The sequence below is a fragment of the Filobasidium floriforme genome (genome assembly GCF_021052385.1).
Source record: "Filobasidium floriforme strain CBS 6241 chromosome Unknown HD553scaffold_21, whole genome shotgun sequence".
NCBI classification, from domain to species: Eukaryota; Fungi; Basidiomycota; class Tremellomycetes; order Filobasidiales; family Filobasidiaceae; genus Filobasidium; species Filobasidium floriforme.
The window spans coordinates 26,648-46,435 of record NW_025763642.1 but is presented as its reverse complement, the minus strand read 5'-3'; the positions used below and the strand labels follow the sequence as shown (position 1 = coordinate 46,435).

Genomic DNA, 19,788 nt, shown 5'->3' with positions numbered 1-19,788 from the left:
GATTCCCGATGTCATTCGGAAATTGAGTACATGAATTACATGCGGATTCCGATGCCCCGCGCGTCAGAGGGGAAGCCCCCGGCCGGGGCGTGTTGTTTGTCCTCGTGTTTTCCCTTTGCTCTCGGCAGGGGCTTGTGCGTTTCTTCGGTCACGCGGATGAGGCGCGGTTGCTGGCCGGCTCGGGGAACGGGGGGAAGGGGGGGGTGTACATGGTGGTGCCTGATTTACGCCATCGTTCGTCATTTTCGTCGTCGTCGTCGTCGCGTCTGGACGGTCGCGTTCACTGGAATACGAGCAGCAGGTACGAGCAGCGAGTATGCGAGCAGCGAGTATGGTACTAGTTGTGCTGGTTGTGCTAGTTGTGCTAGTTGCCGCGACACTTCTCTTCCTGCTTCTGCTTCTCACATCTATCGACTCTTCGTAGATCATAATATATATTAGTACAATACCCGATCAATATCAAACTAGTACCTCGCACCAGGGGGCAAGCACTACACACATCACACACATTGACTTGGTCCCAGTATCCGCGACTACACTGCATTCGACGAAAAACATCTTGCAGCGCAAACCACAGCAGCACAGAAGCCTCCATCGCTCGTCCATACCATCAGCCATCCACGCAAAGGATCTACCTCGCCTCTATATATCGGTCTCCCCATCACACATCGTCAGTGTGTATCAGCATCCGATCGTCTAGGCGACGACGACCTCGCCGCGTCGCACTTCGTCAACATGGGTCTCAGTGCTCGACGCCCGCAACTTCCGAGCCTCAATCTACCATCAGCGTCAGTCTGGGTCTCGATACCGAAGTCGTTGACGACTCTTTGTGCTGACGAAATACGAGCTTCAACCCGCTTGTACACCCAGTCGGTCATCGGAGCGAAAAGACATCCTTATCGAGCAATTCGATTTCGATGATGAGAGGCTCGAGGACACGACCGAGATTGTATTAGATTCCCATCGCGCTTTCCGCCCAGATCCTTCCACGCCGGTCACCCCCCTACCGGGAACCCCTCTAGTGTTCGATGAAGCTGTGAGTCACCGTAATACCTGGACGCAGCGTCACTTGGTGGGGCGGCTGACGGGAAACACGCCCTCGTAGCCCTCTCACCGCTCTGGCACTCCAGTAACTCCTGGATTTGCCAATGGCCCGAATCCATTCTCCTTCTCATTTTCTCAACGTTCCCCTTCGAGCTCGAGCCATACTCCAAGCTCCAGCCCCCTCCTGCAACCTTCGAAAGGCATCTCATCGGCACTGGCAGAAGGACACTTGGCGAAGGGTGTGGCTATGGCGGAGAACTCGCCTGGTATTGGGCTCCACCCATCCGGCTTGGGCCTGATCCCCAGCTTTGGTACCCTGAATGGCCTGAGTACGTTGAAAAAGGGTAGAGGATCGAACCCCTCTGGAGGGACAAGACAGAATGACAAGGACGCTTCGCATGAAGAAGTCCCTTGGAATGACCGAGAGCTGGAGACGTTGGAAAGCGTAAGTTTAACGTTAACGTGATGCGACTTTGTACAAGCTCAAAGGATTGATGACTGACCAGGTTTACCATACTAGTTCCTGTTGAATCCGTTGCGTCCACTATCGACCACGTATCCTCCAGGCACCCTGCCGCCTCCGGCGGCTCTCGACGAACTCACTTCTCAAATCATCCATTTCCATCGACCAACTCCGACTTCCCTACCTATCGATGATCTCCATTCGGTATCGCCAAAACAAGGCGGCATTGCATCGTCCAGATCCGCACCTTCGCTGAAAGTCGATGCCTCGGCGAGTCACTTCGTTGGCAAAGGGAGACATCGCCGGACTCATTCCAGCTCAGGTGTTGTTTGGAAGCATAGCTGGCCATCGACGAGGCAGAAGCTCTACGAAGTCGCCCGAAAAGAGGCTCTTGGAGATTCGCGGGAAGACCGATTCAAGGGGCGTTTAGATATCAAGAAGCGGGCATTGTTTACTGGTTCCGAGATGGATCCAGGTCCAATCAGCCCTATGCCCGAGAACATGTCCGACGGCTTGTCCTTCGACTTTGCTAGCCAGAGAGATGTACCCGGTACTATGATCCGTTCGGGGATACCGGGGCACATAGCGACTTCGCAGACGGGATGCTACGACGGCCAAGACTTGTGAGTCTGACATGCATTGTTCTGTCGCCAATTTTCCACTGATGTGCTCACCTCAACGTCTCAATAGCACCACCAAGACAACCTCGAAATGGTCCGCCGACTCCAACATCACGACCTCATCTGTCGGTCCGACGATCAGGCCGATCAGTCTCTTGCAACGCGGGAAAAGCTTCACCGCCGAAGATTTCGATGCAGCCATGACATTGGATGAGTCGGTCAAGGAGAAATCCTGGACATCTCTGAAGCACCCATCGACCGATCTAGTTCAGCTGCCTCAATGCCCGACTAGCACTGTCAATACGACTCCGCCGCCAATTTTTGCCCTCCCACGAGGCCGCGTTTCTGGCTCTTCGCCGTTGTCGAGCGAAGGACCCAAGACCCCCGAGGCTCCACCTGGTATAACTTTGACTTCGCCATCTCCCTGTGGGCGCCATCGCAACGAGCAAATGCGGGGTATGGGGTCTCCAATCCCAGGTTCAGACGACAGACCTGGCGCTTTTGGTGGTCTGCTAGACTTTGCCGCCAGTACCGCAGAGAAACCAGACGCACCGCGAAGGAAGAATCGACCATCGCCTCTTATGCGATCTCGTTCGACCTGGGATGAATCTCAAACGCATTCAATGGTCGCCCAATTCATCCAAGGGCCGCCTCTGTTTCAGACTATCGAACACGACCTCGATCGGTCCCAACCCTTCCGAGTATCAGAGCATAGGACGGACACGTCTTCACAAGGGCAGACGCCGTTTGCCAAAAGGCAGAAGGTCCAGGAGACTGAAACCAATTTGGAAGAGTAGTCTTTGTCGGTGCACTTTCCGATCGCCCTGCATCAAGTTATGTAGCCCACCACATCAAGCAGATCTCCTGCCGGCCCCATGTATCGCTTCCCCTTTCCCACCCTCGAGATGTTGCACTTATCGACCAGCATGATGTATTATTGGCTTTCTCGTTGCTTTGACCAATGATATGTCGGTATTATACACAAAAGATCCCTCCTTGTACGGAAACTGCACGGATACAACATGTTGCTACCACTAAATACAGCACCTGATTGGCAAAATCTCATACAGCAATACCCGCAACTGTGAGGGGCTCATCTGATACTCTCTCGTTTATCCAGGCGATAGTTGCGACGGACGGAATCGCACAGCTCTAAACACGACACGTCGTTAACCTTGCGCCCGATCGGTAAAGAAAGACAAGCTGACGGACCTTTGAAAACCGAATGGGCCCCTTTCACCAAATTGAGACTGGCTCCAGTCTTGAAGGACGACGATGACATTGCATTCATCACTTCAATTTTGAAGTAGATTGACCGGTTCCCGGATCGATCAGAAGCGCCTCCTGCTTTGGCAAAACATCCGCGTCAGAACCATAGTCCACGTTCTCAAATTCGGGGCAACTCACTGTCGGCTGGAGAAAATTTGCATCGCAATACGATCTGGTCTACCAGTGTTTCGTTTGCTACCCTTACGTTTAGGAGCGAAAGTTGCTGTTGCAGTACTCGAGCAGTGATCGAGACGCTTTCGTATGACCACAGCGTATAAGGACTAGGCTTGAAATTGAACAGGTTCTGGAACCATGATCGTTTGGGGCTATCCGAGACATCATTGTGGTGTTGACGAGGGCCAAAGGGCACAGGGCGCACGGATAAAGCTACCGAAGGATCGTCAACGGTGAGTCATTATGGCAAAATCGTGATCAAGAGCGGACAAAGACTTGGCAACCAACCTTTTCGACCTGATTTTGTTGCTTCGCTCCAGCGAGAGTTGATCGAGGAAGCGCCGCGCCCGCTGCGGCTGTCTGACCAGTCATAAGTCTCAAGGTGATCGCCGAGCTCCACATAGACGTAGGATGCATCTCTCGGCATTGAACTCTGAGGAATCGGGGTGGATTGCAATGGTACATTGTGTGTTTCAGGTTGTACCGGCGTTGGCGCCTCGGGCCAAAAGCCAGAACGAGGCCGAGAAGCTCCTCCATTAGACCTGACGCTCGCACGCCGAACCATGTCCGGTGGGTTCCTTTCCGCGCTGGTTGACGGTTGGGTCGAGGCGCCCATGACGAAGGAGTGAACCGAGAACGCGTCGTTTTCTGTGACGGGTGTGTATGGCATGAACATGTCACTCTCGTCTTCTTCGGCATCAGCGAAGCGGCTCGAGTCTCCGGATTGAGCTGCCGATTCTAGCGTTGGTGAACCCTGTGGCGTTGAACCCGATGCCCTTGACGAATCCACACCCAGACTGTTGAGCTGTTCAGCAACTTCCTGAAAGAAGCGCTGTACTTCGGTATCGTCCACCGTGGGCGCCTGAATGCTCTCGCGTCTGGACCCCGGCATATCGACGACAGATGTTCGGAAGGTGTGATCGGGCTCCATCACGATAGATGTAGGTCGTAAACTTTGTGAGGCAGATGTTCGATCGGAGTTGCGCGGTGACATTGGCGGCCGAGGTCCTTGAGGAGTCGGGCGCAAGTTTAATTTGGCCAGACGTTCTTGAACTGTAGGACCCATATATTCCTCCCTCTGAGTCCCTTGAGCTTTCGTGGGCGTGGGCGCTTGGGGCCGGGACTGCTCCTCGGTAACAGCGCTCTTGTTGATCATAGACTTCGAGTGTGCATTTTCTTTCAATGGATCCCTGACGGCAGAAACAAGCGCTTTTGTACTCGGTCGCGCATTTGGAGCCTTGGGACGCTCCTCCTCTGCATTGTAATTCTCAAGATGCTTGTTTCTGTACTTGATCAAGAGATGATAGATTGCCTTTTCCCAAGTTTTTCTGCGATCGGGGACAGGCCTTGGATTAGTTCTTGCCCGCCCTTGTATCGTCAAGTGCATAACACGAACTCTTTGCACAAAAGAGCAGCAATGATTTCTTCGTCGGCGGCGCCATGCCAAAGTGTTTTCAGATTTCCCATAATGTCAGGATCGATTTCCGCAGCTGAATCGACAGGCCTTTCCACTTCGTCCAGTGTGGGTGGAGGTACGAGAGGCCGACCGGGGATGTTATTGGACGGTGCAGAAATGAAGAACGGGTGGACCAAGATTTCCGGCATCTATTGCCATGATAAGAATCAGAACCTTGCCTTCGAGCGCTCCTCGCGCCATCAGTCGATACGTACGGTGATACGACGCTGAGGATCCTTTTCCAACATTCTATAGAGGAGATCCCGCACAGGACCTTGCACTTCCTTTGGCATCTCAAAGATTCCAGTCTTCACCTTGAGCAATAATACGCGAATGTTGTCGTCGTCGAATGGTAGTCGTCCGGTGATGAGGGCGAACAAGATGATGCCGCATGACCAGATATCGGACGCCGAACCATGATATGCTTTCCCCTACTCCGGCCAAGGGACTCAGAACACAAAATACGGTCGATCAGAGGACTGCCCACTTACTGCTACAATCTCCGGACTGGCGTAATGCGGACTGCCACACGAAGTTTCAAGCATCCGTTCTCCAGCCTGCCACGCTGCCATGCCAAAGTCTGCCACCTTGATATTCTTGTCCTTGTCGAGAAGCAGATTTTCCGGTTTCAGATCGCGATGGCAGATGTTGAACCGATGACAGTAATCAACCGCGTGAACGATCTGCTGGAAATAATGAAGGGCTTCGCCTTCGGGTAATCTCCCTCGCTTGACGAGGTAATCGAATAGCTCGCCTCCCGGAACGTATTCCATGATGAGGAACCTATGGTAGTGGTAAAGAAGATCAATGATGCGACCGATCGTCGCCGTCCTCGAAAGGACTTACAGCTCCCCGGTTGTCTCCCACACGTCGTATAGGTTCAGAACGTTAGGGTGATCGATCAATTTCATTATAACGATCTCCCGCTCAATGCCGAGTAGTATTTTATCCGCACGAGCACCAGCTTCGGAGACCGACATCCTAGAGTTGAGGATGAGACCTTTTGGTACAATCTTGATAGCCGCATACTTGCCAGTGATGGCATGCTTTGCAATTTTGACCCGGCCTAGACATGCGCAAATGTTCTTAGTGGATGCCTCGCTATCTATCCTATTGTCACGTACCTGAGCTGCCTTTTCCTATCGTTCTTCCGATTCTCCATTGCCCAATCATCTTTGATTCTTCCTTCGTCTCTCCCTGTTTGGTGGATTTGGAACGGTGCGCCCGGTTTTCTCCACGGCCCCCCTTGGCTGAAGCATAGTCGGCGGAGCTCATGTCAAGCAGATGACTTGTTACGCAAACTGTTCCCTGATTGGGTGTGGTTGTGGATATCTCCTGCAAAGACTCGGTGTTGTGCAGCGCAAAAAAAGTATTGTCGGCCCCGTAAGAAGAGTGATCGACTCCCGTCTGGCTGGAAGAGGACGTCGTGGTTATTGTGTAAGAGAGCGTGAGGGTGCGGCGCGGCACAGGTAGTCGAAGTCGTATCTGTAGGGTTTATAGGAAGGGAATGTAGCGATAGTAACAGACAAAGCAGAAGAGTCGATACGTTCAGAAGTGTAGCGCGAAGATGATCCTCGCAGATGGCATGTCTAGACAGACTCGTATACTGGCCTACTGGCTATTGGTGACTGGATGTCCAGGCAGGATACGAACCTTACGTCGCCCGGTTTGTTTGTTGTTGCCTCGAGCGCGCCTCGCTCATATCAGGCACCGAAGGTTCCGTCCCGTGCCTTGGGCAATCATTCCGATCAGAACCTGATGACGGGGGGAATAGATCGCATATACATTATGCAAGATGGTAGTGTGTGATTGCGTGCATTGCAATGTGAAGCAACGACTACATCATCTACTAAGATTGGGTGATTGTCAGATCTAGGTCTCATGTTCAGTGCTGTACTGCTATTGATACCTGTGACCAGACAGTCTGCCACTGAACCCAAACCGAATGTTTTTTCTGGCCGAAGGGTACAAGCGTGAACACCAAGATGTATGTGCTGTCCTTGGCTTGCTTGGTATTGGACTTTGATCTTTGAAGCATAGAAAGGCATGGATCTGTACAAAGCAAGAGAAATTATAAATGATCAGGAGAACATATGTTATAGGTGTCACGTGAGTGACGTGATGCGCCGGACGCGATCCCCGTAGACGACTCCCGCCGGGGGTACTTTTCGGTAGTGTTGTTTTGATGTAGAACTAGTAGCTCTGTAGTAGCTCTACATCTGTTATTACATTTAGATGTCTACCCATACCTTGCCTCATTCCTGCGTCCCGTCAGCCTGTCCAGGGGGACCCCCGGGGGGTCGCGCCTGGGCCTTACAACAACTCGTAGATTCTTGTTACAGGATCATCCCGTGAGTCCACTACCGGCACGTGGGCTTCTTCCACGGACATCAGCATACACCTAAGTCTGGCTCGACAAGGCGAACCCGATTCCCTTGGAGCAGATTCAGTTGCCCCTGCCATTCGCCTTCACCATTCACTGAAACAACAAAACCTTCCCGACGCATATCACAGACAGGTACAGGTTTTACGGGATCATCACGTGAATCAACTACCGACACACGGGCTCGATCTACGGACATCAGCATACACCTAAGTGCGAATCCGATTCCCTCGGAGGAGATTCGGTCGCCCCTACCATCCACCGAAACAACATTACATCCCCGGTACATATCACACACAGGTACAAGGACCTCGAGGTACATGACAACCTTACTCAGGACCTCGACAACCTTACTCAACGTCTTTAGGGACAATGAGAACTCAAACTCGCCTCCTCTACCAAATCCGGTTGCTCTCGACAGGATTCGTCTGTTCGCCATCTTGTTCTTCCAGTTTCACCATCTATTGCCATTCTTTTCTCTTGGGTCTTTTCAGTGTTCGCCAGCCTCGTCTCCTTACTCGTCTCCATATAAATAGCTAGAGGGACTTGACCGAATTTGATGGAGGACGCTCTGTAATAGTTAGAGGTCAAGTTCCGATATCACATTCAATACACGCCTATCTGACTTGCTTCAACATCTTCAAGACGTGTTGCGGAGAGGTTACAAACTCAGGATGTTGCTAAGTATCTACGATTCATCGTGTTACCTTAGACCAAATCCAGTACCTCACACCGAGTGATCACCTTCCTTATCCATATATCTCTGGATTCGTATCCCTTATCCCAACTCGCTTCATCCAAGCGAACTTGCGACATTCTCCCGACTACCTGTGATCTACCTTAAGCACCCTACGCCTTACGACTTAGGACCTATCGCCCATTAGCGACCTCCGCCGTAACAAAAGGGACCTCAAGGTACACGACAACTGTTACGGGCGTCCTCGAAAATCGTCTAAGGGGTTGCTTCTGCGTGTTTGCTTCCGTCGCGACTGCGTGGCGAGTCACAGGTTTCTAGATGCAAGCGAAGTCGGATCACGTGACTACAATGTCTCATGGTCTTTCTCGAGTTTGGGTGAAGTCGCGACACTGTACTAACGATTGCGAGTTCGTCGGTGATAGTGTAACCTCTCCTAGTACGTCCCTGTAGTGTAACTAAGGTATAGGCGTATGTCAAATGTAATAACTGCGCTTGAATCGTATAGAAGTACAACAGACTCACCCAATGGCATTAATGCCTCAGTGGCAAACCTATTCCTTCTAGTATGTTCCATGCTGTTGCTTCCATTTTGCTTCCACTTTGTTTCCACTTTGCTTCTTGCTTTGTGGTTGAGATTGCTTCCACATGTCGATGACGGATTGTCACATGCTGGGTTAGGCCTGATTTGCAACATTAAGCTGGATGAGGAGGCAGAGAGTCCAGCTCCCATCATGTTCAACAAACAACCTGAGTGAGAGATAGAGTACTCAAATCCTTGTGAGATGCAAGTGAAGGAATAGTATGAAATATCTAGTCCAATGGAAAGGGTTTAATTTTGTATGATACAGCTTGCAAGTCTGTCACTACCCCTCAAGGGAACAATTGGCCTATCAACTGGAAATCAAGAGATTATTGACAAGATCAAAAAGCACTATTTTTTCAAAGATCAGCCATTGTATCCGCTTAATTCTTACTTTGTTCCAATTTTCTACACATAATGGCCCTTTACAAACAAAAGAAAATAGCTCCACTTTACATGATGTAGGATTGGATTTCAGGATAGGTGAAACCAACTCAAACAGGGGTTATATTCCTCAATTCATGATCCCTTGTCCCAAACAAAAGAATTATTGCGGCTAGAATTTATACCCTTGTGCTCCCTTTGGTTGCATACAAATCGTCCAAACAAATCTGGAGATATAAGCTCCACTCAAAATACTCATATTTTAAACCATTCTGGACCATTATACCTATCTACACTAAATCTACATTGTCTCACCACTTGCTCAGTTCTGAAGCAATCAAAGGAATTCTTCTGCAACACAATACAGTACATTCGCATCACCTCCTTAACTGTCAAAGCCATCTCAGTACTGTTCCTAAAGCAATCCCATGGCAGCGGTATCTGTTTCAACCTCTCCAGGAGCCCCTTTCCTACCATCACAACCATTATCAAACAGAATCTGAGAAGAAAGGTAAGGCTAAGAAGGCTCTCAGACCTCACCTTTGTTACAGGCTGCTGATGAGGAGTGCAGAAGACAAGCCAGACATGGCTATGAGGCTTATGAAAGGAGGAATAAGCCTTTAGGGACAATAAGGATGATTGGAAGCCCTGGGATACAGGGCTTAGAAGCAGCCCTTATTGTGGCCCAGGCCAACAGAAACTGGAAGTCTCTTTGAGGCAGGATATACACTTGAGGAAACTCCGAAAGACCAAATAATCACCCTGTCAGCACAACTGGTTCATCAGACATCAACGAATCTCCCCATTCAACCAGAAACACCCCTATCATCTGTTGGGTTGCCAGCAACCAGGTATTCTGCAGGATTTGCTTAGGTGGTAGTGAGATAGATGAATGAAATAGCAGATGAAGTACAAATCACATAGAGTACAAATTCAAGTTTCGGACTCACCTGTTGTTACTAGTAAATCACTAGGGAACAACAGGTGTCCAAGAACCAGTAATTCTACAGTAAAGTACATCAATATCTGTTGATGTAGGGGGTGTACGTGGCAAGCCGAAGCCTAGTCACGTGATTCGTAATACAGTTGTACTGCAGATGGTTACAATATCACTGTACAGCCAAGAGCTGAGCCGGATCTATGGCATTCAAAGTCAGGGGTCTGACCCGGGAACCGTCAGAGATAACAACGTGAAACAAGTTGGAGACAGGCTGACATTGCAAAAACCAGTTTGTAAGACATTCACAAGCTCTATCACCAATTCCAAACCGGCTATTGAAACTTGGAGATCTCCAAGACTGACCTCTCAGATTTTTTCAATCCGGTCACCACAACACAACTGCTGCTCCAAGCCGTACAAAAGTGGTCACAGACAGCTCAGTACTGTTGCTATATCACCTCGCTAAAGAGTTACCTTGTTGGCACCTTCAGTCGCTGAGCAATCCGCTTCTCTTTCCACCTTCACCTCTTCAACATCAACAAGGACTAGCTACCCTTGTCACATAACAAGCAAAGGACATCAAGAATTACCAAATAGGATAGTGCTGAGACAACTGCAAGGTATCCAGTTATAAATCAGTTGTGAGTTTCACCACATAGGAATTAGCTTACTCCACACTTGAGGGCGCTTCCCGGACAACTTTGCCTTCACTTCCTACTTTTTCTTAACCTTTGTCAAACCGCTGGATGTAGCGTCAAGTAGCAACATACTTGCAATGTTCAATAAAGCTTAAATACTCCTGCAGTTAGGATACTGCAAATCAATTCAACACAGATACCCCTATGCCTTCCCCAAATTCCATGCAATTTGGAAGAGCTGTTGCAACAGTGAGACTATAGGTCTCAGCCCCATCATCAACAACAAAGAACAGGTCCATTCTATGTCAGACTTGCCAGACCCTTTTGCGCTAGGACTCAAGAACAGTCTTCATTCCAGCCCAATCTGAAGAGGATTTGACACAACCACACACAACACAAACCAGCTCCCAGAGCCTCCATATCAACCAGCTCAACAGACAATGAAGCCCAATGCTATGGAAGCTATCCTTGAGCAACTCACTGCTATATGTACTACTATCAACTCGGTCAGATTTGAGAATACAGAACTCAGGAGAGATTTGGCTAGGCTTAGCACTGTCTCACCTCAACAATCTGAGAATACTAGGCCTTCAGATCATTCAGCCTTTCAAAGACGACACAAGATCAAGGCTTCAGACTTGCCCAAGTTCTACAGCAAGGACAACAAGGTCATCGATCAATGGAACAAGAAGGTCAACACCATCCATGAATACTCTGGCACCTCCAACATTGATCTACTCAGGCTTCTACCTATGAAGCTTCAAGACAAAGCTTTGACTTGGTTTACCCAACTGGATACCCAAAAGAGAGCCACCTTGAACTTTTGGAAGGACTGGAAGGAAGCTCTCAGGAATGCCTTCGGCTTGCCCAATCACAGGAGTGCCCTTCTAAGGTGACAATGTCTCTACATCTCAATGACTCCTCTAATGACTACTTCCAAGATGAACAGAAGCTGCAACACTACATACACCCTGTTGGAACTTCTGAAATTGACTTGATTGAAGACATGCTGGATGGCATAACCCAGACATTGAAGCCTTGTCACAGGAGGGCTAGCTGTATAAGGGAAAGGTGAAGTACGGCGTCTTAGAGTACTTTACTGTGAAGAACCGCTTGTAAGGGTGGCTAACTGTCGGGATAGTGACCGTTATTCTTGTAAGATGATTGAATATCAAAGAGATGTAATATCAATGCTTGAGTCCTTTTTGGTACTTAAGCGTCTCATAACAAGTACGCTACATAACAGAAAGCTAGATACTCGCGCCGAAACGTACGGAAACAGACTCCAAACATCTTCCTCTGCGCTTCTACTCATTCGCCTCTCGACTTGTCTACGTTCTTCTCTCTCGTTCACTTCAAAGTCCTTTCCCTCACTTTGCGTACGGATCCGTGCGATCCTGTACCATAAAGTCCGATCTCCAACCGACATGTACGTAAAGGTTGTCAGGCTTCTCAATGATCTCGGCCAAAAGCAAGACGCGCGTGGGGCCCAATGTTGATCGTCCTGTGACAAGCCTATCATCAAGGCCAATATCAAGCTGCTTACCACCCCAGAGGAAATCAGAAGGATCCTGATTGACTTTGAACCTGGCCTACCACCTGGACTCTAAAAGACAGCCAGGGGTACTGTTGCAACTCGATCCTTTCGGCTGATCTGCAAAGACTATTCCCGTTGTGTTATCACCCAGTTGGTATTTAATGCTCACCTTATCTGTATACTCTTCCACTTTTAGATTAATGGGTGATCAATCTGGTAATCTTGAAGTGCACTGTAGAAGGACGCAGAGCTTGCTTTTTTTGCAAGGGTAGCAAATTGTTTCTTGGTGAATCTAAGTGTGAAGAGACGAGGACAAGTGTGGTAGCTTGTTCTCATCCTTTCCTCCTCATATATATAGTCACTAGCTTCTTTCACCTATGAGATAGGTGATCTAGGCTTGACGATCACTACTAACTGTGATAGTTATGACTATTTACCACTGTTAGCTGACAGTGTTGCGATCGCGGTGACTGGCTGCTGGCTGCGGCACCGTCAATATTCAGGGCAAAACAAAGTCTAGCTGACCGAATTGAACACTGGTCATAAAGTGCACTTTGTCTTTTTGGTCCTTTATTATATATATAATGAGTGAAGGACAAAGCGAAAAGCAAGAAGCGACTTGTGACTTACAAAAAGCGAGAAGCAAGAAGCAAAAAAGCGAGAAGCAACAAGGTGGCTTGCTGGTGGCTTGCCCTGTTGGCAATAGTACAGTCTGAGCATCGTCTCTTTACAGCTACCAACAGCTATGTTGCCCCTCAACAAGGGACCCCTGTTTGCCTCATGTCAACACCTCAGAGACTAAACATCCTAGTCCCTGCCCCATCTGCAACCGCAACCATTGGAAGCGGGACTGTCCTCAACTAGTCTCTTGCAGGCCTACCAACCCCAATTGTAGCTTATCTTATCCAAACCACACTTACTCTGACAATAGGGAATGACAAACCAAGGAGGCCAACAATGTTCTCAAGCAAGTCAGATTCCAACTAGATGATCAGGAGCTTGATGAAGATCATACCTTTGCAAAAGACATCCATCCTTCTGAGCCTATCCCCCAGGAGAAACCACCCCCTCCTGGACTGCACCAGTCACATAAAAGTAAAGCTTCAACCTTTGCAGATTGTGCTATCAACTAGCCTGAGGGTCCTTTACACCAGATTTACATCAATACGGGTGCATCTATCTCTCTTATAGATACTGCTTATGTCAAGGCCAAATTCCCCAATGTCAAGGTCAATTATGGATCTACCTTCCAGATCGAAGGAATTGGAGAGTCCACAGCATTGGGATACATCTAGACGGACGTACACTTAACAATACCGATGACAACTTCATCAGTCTTTGCATTGCCTTCTTCCTTGCTCCCAATATGGCTTCCAAAATTATCATTGAGCAGATTTCCTGGACCACCATGAAGCAATTGTCAACCTTGAGGACAACTCCTTGGTCCTACAGGCACAATCAGACAAGGTACCCTTACACATTTTGGCTCCTCCTGCCAAGTATGCAGTGTTGCAAGCCAAAGAGGCCTACCACATCCTACCTGGGCACCAATAGACTATCCTTCTGGAACTGGATAGCCCATCTCAATCTGTCTCTGGGGAATATTGCTTGCATCTAACCTTTGCCTCAAAAAATCTCGTTATTGCCAGAACCGTCAGGAACCATTCAAACAAGATTTATTGAACACAAGCCCTAAACAATGGACAACATCCCTTAAGCATACCAACCGGATCCCTCATTGGGAAACTCATGCCTCTCAAGAAGAACGACCCAAAGACCAGCAACCTTTGCCCATGTCGACAATGTGACCACCACCTTGGTGCTTCTTGGTGAGTTTCAACCTCATCTTGAAGCCATGGAAATCAACCCAGGGTTACCAAGATACAAGAGAGAGAGGATGCGGCAACTTATTCAAGATAAGCTTCTGGTCTTTGCTTTTGGCTCGAAGGAGCTTGGACAACCTGACATGGTCACAATGACTTTAGAGATGGGTGATTCCAAATTCATCTCATTCCCGCCTTACCACACTTCCCCTGCTGGAAGGAAAATCATTTACAACACCCGGGAAGAACTCATAGTGTTAGGCTTGCCAGCAAGCCTGTAATAGTATCACACGGGACTAGAAGGTGAGGGTAAGGTAATGAATGTGATAACGGATGTAGTACAAGAGTACTACATTACGGTAACTACATAGGGGGTGTTCTAGATATACTCCGTACGGAAACTCCCATTGGAGTCCCTGTAAAACTGCCCGACGCGGCCGTTTGGCACACGTACCGTGGATGCTATAACACATAGCCAATGATGTCATCAAGGAGTCTGATTCTCTTTGGGCATCTCTGGTTGTTCTGGTCCGCCAGAAGGGGAAAGATCGCTTCTGTGTTGACTATCAGAAGATCAACACAGTCCTTACAGCGGATCAGTATCCAATTCCCAGGATCAATGATATTATCAGCCAGTTTGCAGGAAAACAATATACCACCACCTTTGATGCAAACAAAACAGTCCATGGGGTAGACTTTGTTGTTTGACGCATGAATCAAATATCTAGATGATAGCAATATACAAGTATCTACTCAAAGAGGTGCTACATACAAGTCTAGTAAACAAGTCATGTGCCAATTATCAAGAAGGATCAACCCAAAACCGCCTTTTGGACTCATAGGGGTCTTCACCAATTCAAGAGGATGCCTTTTGGAATTGAGACTGAGCCATCAGTATTTCAATGACTCACAGACTGGATGCTTGTACGATACAAATGGCAAATTGCTCTAGTCTACATTGATGACATCATTGTCTATTCAAACAACTCTGAGAAGCACTTGCCAGATGTCAACAAGTTCTCATAGCTAGTCACCAAATTTGGGATCACCCTATCTCCCATGAAGTGCCATTTGGGATATCAGACTACTCATGCTCTTGGTCATTCAATCAGCAACTTAGGAATTGGAACAACCTCTGAGAAGATCGAAGCAGTCATGAATTTTCCAACACCCACCAATACCAAGGCGCTTCAACGCTTCCTAGGCCTTGCGGTATACTATTGGAAGTTTGTCAAAGACTTTGCATAGAAGGCTGCTCCGCTCTACAAAATTCTCAAGAAGGAACAAGCTTGGGAATGGGACAAAGCAGCACACCAAGCATTGCAACAGCTTCAGGAGGTTCTAACAACACGCCCAACTCTTGCTGACCCCAATTACAACAAACCGTTCCTACTCTACACAGACGTCTCAACTGTAGGATTAGACGCCATCTTAGCCCAAACCACAAACATCAAATCATCTTCCTCTCAAGGACTCTCAACCCTGCAGAGAAGAACTACACATCCACAGAGAGGGAGTGTCTTGCAATCATTTGGGCTGTGAGGAAGTTACATGCCCATCTGGATGGCTGTACATTCACCATCATAACCGATCACTCTGCCTTACCATGGCTATTTGTAAGGCCTGGGAGCAACCCCCGATGGAAGTCCACCTGGACAGGCTGACCGGATGCAGGAAGAGGTAAGGTATGGGTAGACATCTGAATGTAATAACAGATGTAGAGATATCACAGAGGTACTAGTTCTACATCAAAACAACACTACCGAAAAGTACCCCCGGCGGGGATCGCATGCGGGAGTTGCGTACGGCGCGTCTGACGCGTCACATCACGTCTATAACACTATTGGATTCAATGGATCAAACAAGAGACTCGTGCAGTGGGTCATGGAGCTACAGCCATACCGTCGCAACATGACCATTCATTACCAAGCGGGACAAGTCCATGAAAATGCCAATCCTATATCTTGCGCACCCCTTGCCAAGACAAACCACCTAGCCATCTGCAACCAGATCTTGGTTGCAATGGTGGATAACACCTTATACAACGGTATCAGATCCGGATACCTGCAAGATAAAGACTTTGGAGAGATCTTGTTCACCTTGAGGTCCCTCCTCCTCATGTCAAACACTTCGATGTCAAAGATGGAATTCTCTATTACCAGGATCCTTCCAACAACCACTGGAGAACCTGTATCCCAGATCATGAACAAGTCAGGCTGGACATCTTGCATGACTTCCACATTGCGGTGTCTGCAGGACCCTATGGATACAACAAGACATACAGCTCCATCTCTAGGACATACTACTGGCCACATATGGGTCAGGATATTGCAAGCTACATTCAATCCTGCTCTTCTCGTCAAAGGAACAAGAACCCCTCTTCAGCACCACAAGGTCTCCTGCAGCCACTGGATATACCACCTTGACAATGGCACACGGTCACAATGGATTCTGCCAGACCGTTTCAGGAATTCCGCCACTCCAATCAATTCACTGTCGTGGTTGACAAGCTGTCTAGAAGGACCCACTTCATTGCTACCATACAAATGACAAAGCTATGGACTCAGCAAATAGGTTCTGGGACAACATAGTCCGCCTTCATGGACTTCCATTGACAATTATCTTGGATAAAGATGCCAAATTCACCTCCCTATTCTGGACAACCTTGTTCAATTGCTTTGGCACGAAACTTGCTATGTCCGCAGCTTACCATCCACAAATGGATGAACAGTCCAAAGCCATGGTCTGCACCTTGAAGGACAGGCTCAGACACTTCATAAACCAGAACCAAGACAACTGAGCTACACAGTTACCTGCATTAGAATTTGTTTACATCAGCTCAGTACATTCTATCACAGGATATACTCCCTTCAAATTGGACCTTGGCTATCGCTTATGGCAACCTCATTACATCAATGATACCAACGCAATGTAGGCGCAAGGAGTCAACGAATTGATTGAGCAGCAGGCCACAACAATGGCTATCGCTCAGGGACAGTTTCTGATGGCTCAACAGACCCAAGCTTTGAATTGTAAAGGGCCGCAACCGTTTAAGGAGGGTGAAAAAGTGCTTTTTATACCAAGTATATACACCCCCCCTTCTTACAAACCCCAGAATCAAAGAAGTTGGGGGACCACTGGGTTGGACTGTTCACTATTGTTGCCAAGATCAGTCCTACAATACACCAGCTGGTCTTTCCTGGACATATCAAAGCTCACCCCATCATCAACCTGGAGTACTTGAAAGCGTACTAGCTGCCTATCACACTGGTCACAGGAAGACAAGGCAGAGAATCCTTCTCCCGTCTAAGTCAACAACCAACCGGAATGGGAAATTGAGCATATTCTTGCAGAACACAAGTCAAGGAATAAAATGCAATACTTAGTCAAGTGGAAAGAATCTGAACTGCATGATGCAACTTGGGCATAACTCTTTGTCCAAGACGATTCTGGCCAAAAATCATACAACGTCGTGCTCGCTTTAGTTGTGTACAAACTGCATGAACAGATCTAGAGATATAAGCCCTACTTTAAACACCCAAATCCCAAACTATCCTGGACCGATCTACCTATTCACATCATATCTATGTCACCTCACTACCCGCTCAATACTTCTTTGCACAACAATGCAGTACATCTGCACAACCTCCCCAACTGTTGAATCATCCCAATACTGTTCCTACAACACCTGTGGCAAAGGTATCTAGTCAAACCTCTCCAGACATGATTCAGGGGAGAGGGGAACATCACAGAAGGATCCCAGACCTTGACTTCAATACAGAGTGCTTGTGAAGGGGCAGAAGACAAAGTCGACAAGGCTATGATGATTACAGAAGAAGAGATGAGGATCCCAGACCTTGACTTCAGTACAGGGTGCTTGTGAAGGGTGCAGAAGACGAAGTAGCAAGGCTATGAGGCTTACAGAAGAAGAGATGAGGTTCTTGGGCAACAAGAAAGAGAAATTGGAAAGTTTTGGGCTGGGCACTTGATATGCACCCCCTTCCTTCTGTCTATCAGGGAGGAGACCTAACAGTCTGTGCCAGGCTGGGTCTAAGGGTAATGGTGTGATAATAGATGAAGAATATACATACAATGGGCTTATTATAATAAGCACCTATAGGACATGTGAAAGAAGACTCGAGCGGGAACGTTGAAAGGTGTCTTTGAGGGGACCTCCAAGGGGATCTCCTGTGAGGGTAGCGACACGTAACGTCACCGCTATAACACTGTCTCTTCTGGCTACCAGGGGCCCAGAAGTGAACAGAGGAGTGTGCAATCAGTTGCCAGAGGATCAGGGAGCCGTTTTGGAGCTGCTGGAATTGAAGCAGATGTTGGATAAATGGTTTACTAAGATACAAGGACTGGAAGCAGTGATTACTACGGCCCAGGGCAATCAGAACCAAAAATATTTTTTGCAAACAGGTCAACTCATCAAAGAAACTGAAGACGACATAAGAATCACCCGCTGGCACCTCTGATTACCCAGATATCAATAAGTCTTCCTTCCCAATTACGAACCATTCCTCTAGCTCCCTACAGTCAGGAATGGGCAATCTCTGCACTCAACTTTGGAACAGCCGTAATTTGGCAAATGCTAATGATATTGTTGTGAAACAAGTCTTTGTTGAAGTTTTCTCAGAGAAACCATACCCTGCAAAGGAACCACAGCTCTATTACCATTTTCACATTGACCATTCACACTTGGAGATCTGCAAGATTGATCCCCTGTGTTGCAAATCAGCATGTGATGATTAGTCATCAACATGTGGAAGCAATCTCAACCACAAAGCAGGAAGCAAGAAGGAAGCAAAAGGCACTGGACATTCTAGCAAGTGCTAGAAGGATTGGATTTGAAATAATTCATCGATATTGTTCGACCACCAAGCAACCGATATTGTTTGCCGATATTGTTCGCCGATATTGTTTGCCGATATTGTTCGCCGATATTGTTCGCCGATATTGTTCGCCAAACAACCGAACTTGTTCGACGGTTGCCACCGTTTGCCCCTTCCCAGAAAGGTATATATAGCAGGCCATTTGGGTCTGATTTCTCTTTCCCCTCTCATGTACTATTTCACTTTTATGCAAGCAACCAGATACATAGTCATTCACACAACAGATAGCAGCAGTCAATACCATCAAAGGAACAGCTACACCATCAGCTTAGGCTGATATCACAACACCCTGGATTCTGTCGATCCGGTCACCACAACACGACTGCTGGTCCAAGCCAATCAAAACCGGCGGCGGACAGCTTGATAATTGCCCCACCACCTTGTTGGAAATAGGCATGTGATGATTGGACATCAGCACATGGAAGCAATCTCAATCACAAAGTAGACAGCAGGAAGCAAAAGGGCAAACCACAAACCACAAACCGCAAACCGTAAACCTCAAACCGCATACCGCATACCACAAACCGCAAACCACAGCCTTTTGCCACCATTTGCCCCTTTCCAGAAAAGTATATATAGCAGGCCATTTTGGCCTGATTTCTCTTTCCCCTCATATACTTATTTTGCTTTTATATAAGCAACATTGGTTCATCTTCACAACAAGACAAGATCAGCACTAGTAACACACCATTACTATTGCCTAGATACATCAAGTAGCCAACCTTGGTGGATCTAGTTGTTACTTCACAACACGCCTTGCAAAAGAATTGCCTTGCTAGCACCTCCCATTGCTGAGCAATCCGCCATTTCTTCATTCAGCTGGCACTCCTTCGTTGATGGCAATCACTTGGAGATTTGACGCAGAGGAGAGAGGGCAATGAGGAA

General features: G+C 47.9%; 2 protein-coding genes across 2 annotated transcripts; one reads left to right on the top strand and one right to left on the bottom strand.

Moving 5' to 3' along the window:
- Positions 1-325: 325 nt before the first annotated feature.
- HD553DRAFT_316809 (uncharacterized protein) lies at positions 326-3,070 on the top strand. Its single transcript, XM_046180671.1, has 5 exons — positions 326-788; positions 871-1,036; positions 1,106-1,489; positions 1,565-2,130; positions 2,198-3,070. Exons 1-5 carry the CDS (start codon positions 736-738, stop codon positions 2,922-2,924), a joined length of 1,896 nt encoding a protein of 631 aa, XP_046033993.1. The 5' UTR covers positions 326-735; the 3' UTR covers positions 2,925-3,070.
- Positions 3,071-6,662, bottom strand: HD553DRAFT_316807 (putative Serine/threonine-protein kinase). Its single transcript, XM_046180670.1, has 9 exons — positions 6,151-6,662; positions 5,873-6,092; positions 5,518-5,809; positions 5,242-5,457; positions 4,967-5,175; positions 3,859-4,898; positions 3,535-3,783; positions 3,340-3,471; positions 3,071-3,279 (listed from the first exon to the last, which is right to left on the bottom strand). Exons 1-9 carry the CDS (start codon positions 6,299-6,301, stop codon positions 3,221-3,223), a joined length of 2,568 nt encoding a protein of 855 aa, XP_046033992.1. The 5' UTR covers positions 6,302-6,662; the 3' UTR covers positions 3,071-3,220.
- Between the last annotated feature and the right edge of the window lie 13,126 nt (positions 6,663-19,788).

Coding starts and splice junctions, on each gene's coding strand:
- HD553DRAFT_316809 (XM_046180671.1), top strand. CDS start 736: ATGGGTCTCAGTGCTCGACGCCCGCAACTTCCGAGCCTCAATCTACCA. Junction 789..870: donor AGCCTCAATCTACCATCAGC/GTCAGTCTGGGT, acceptor TTGTACACCCAG/TCGGTCATCGGAGCGAAAAG. Junction 2,131..2,197: donor TGCTACGACGGCCAAGACTT/GTGAGTCTGACA, acceptor ACGTCTCAATAG/CACCACCAAGACAACCTCGA.
- HD553DRAFT_316807 (XM_046180670.1), bottom strand. CDS start 6,301: ATGAGCTCCGCCGACTATGCTTCAGCCAAGGGGGGCCGTGGAGAAAAC. Junction 5,810..5,872: donor TGGGAGACAACCGGGGAGCT/GTAAGTCCTTTC, acceptor CCACTACCATAG/GTTCCTCATCATGGAATACG. Junction 4,899..4,966: donor GCTGCTCTTTTGTGCAAAGA/GTTCGTGTTATG, acceptor CCCCGATCGCAG/AAAAACTTGGGAAAAGGCAA.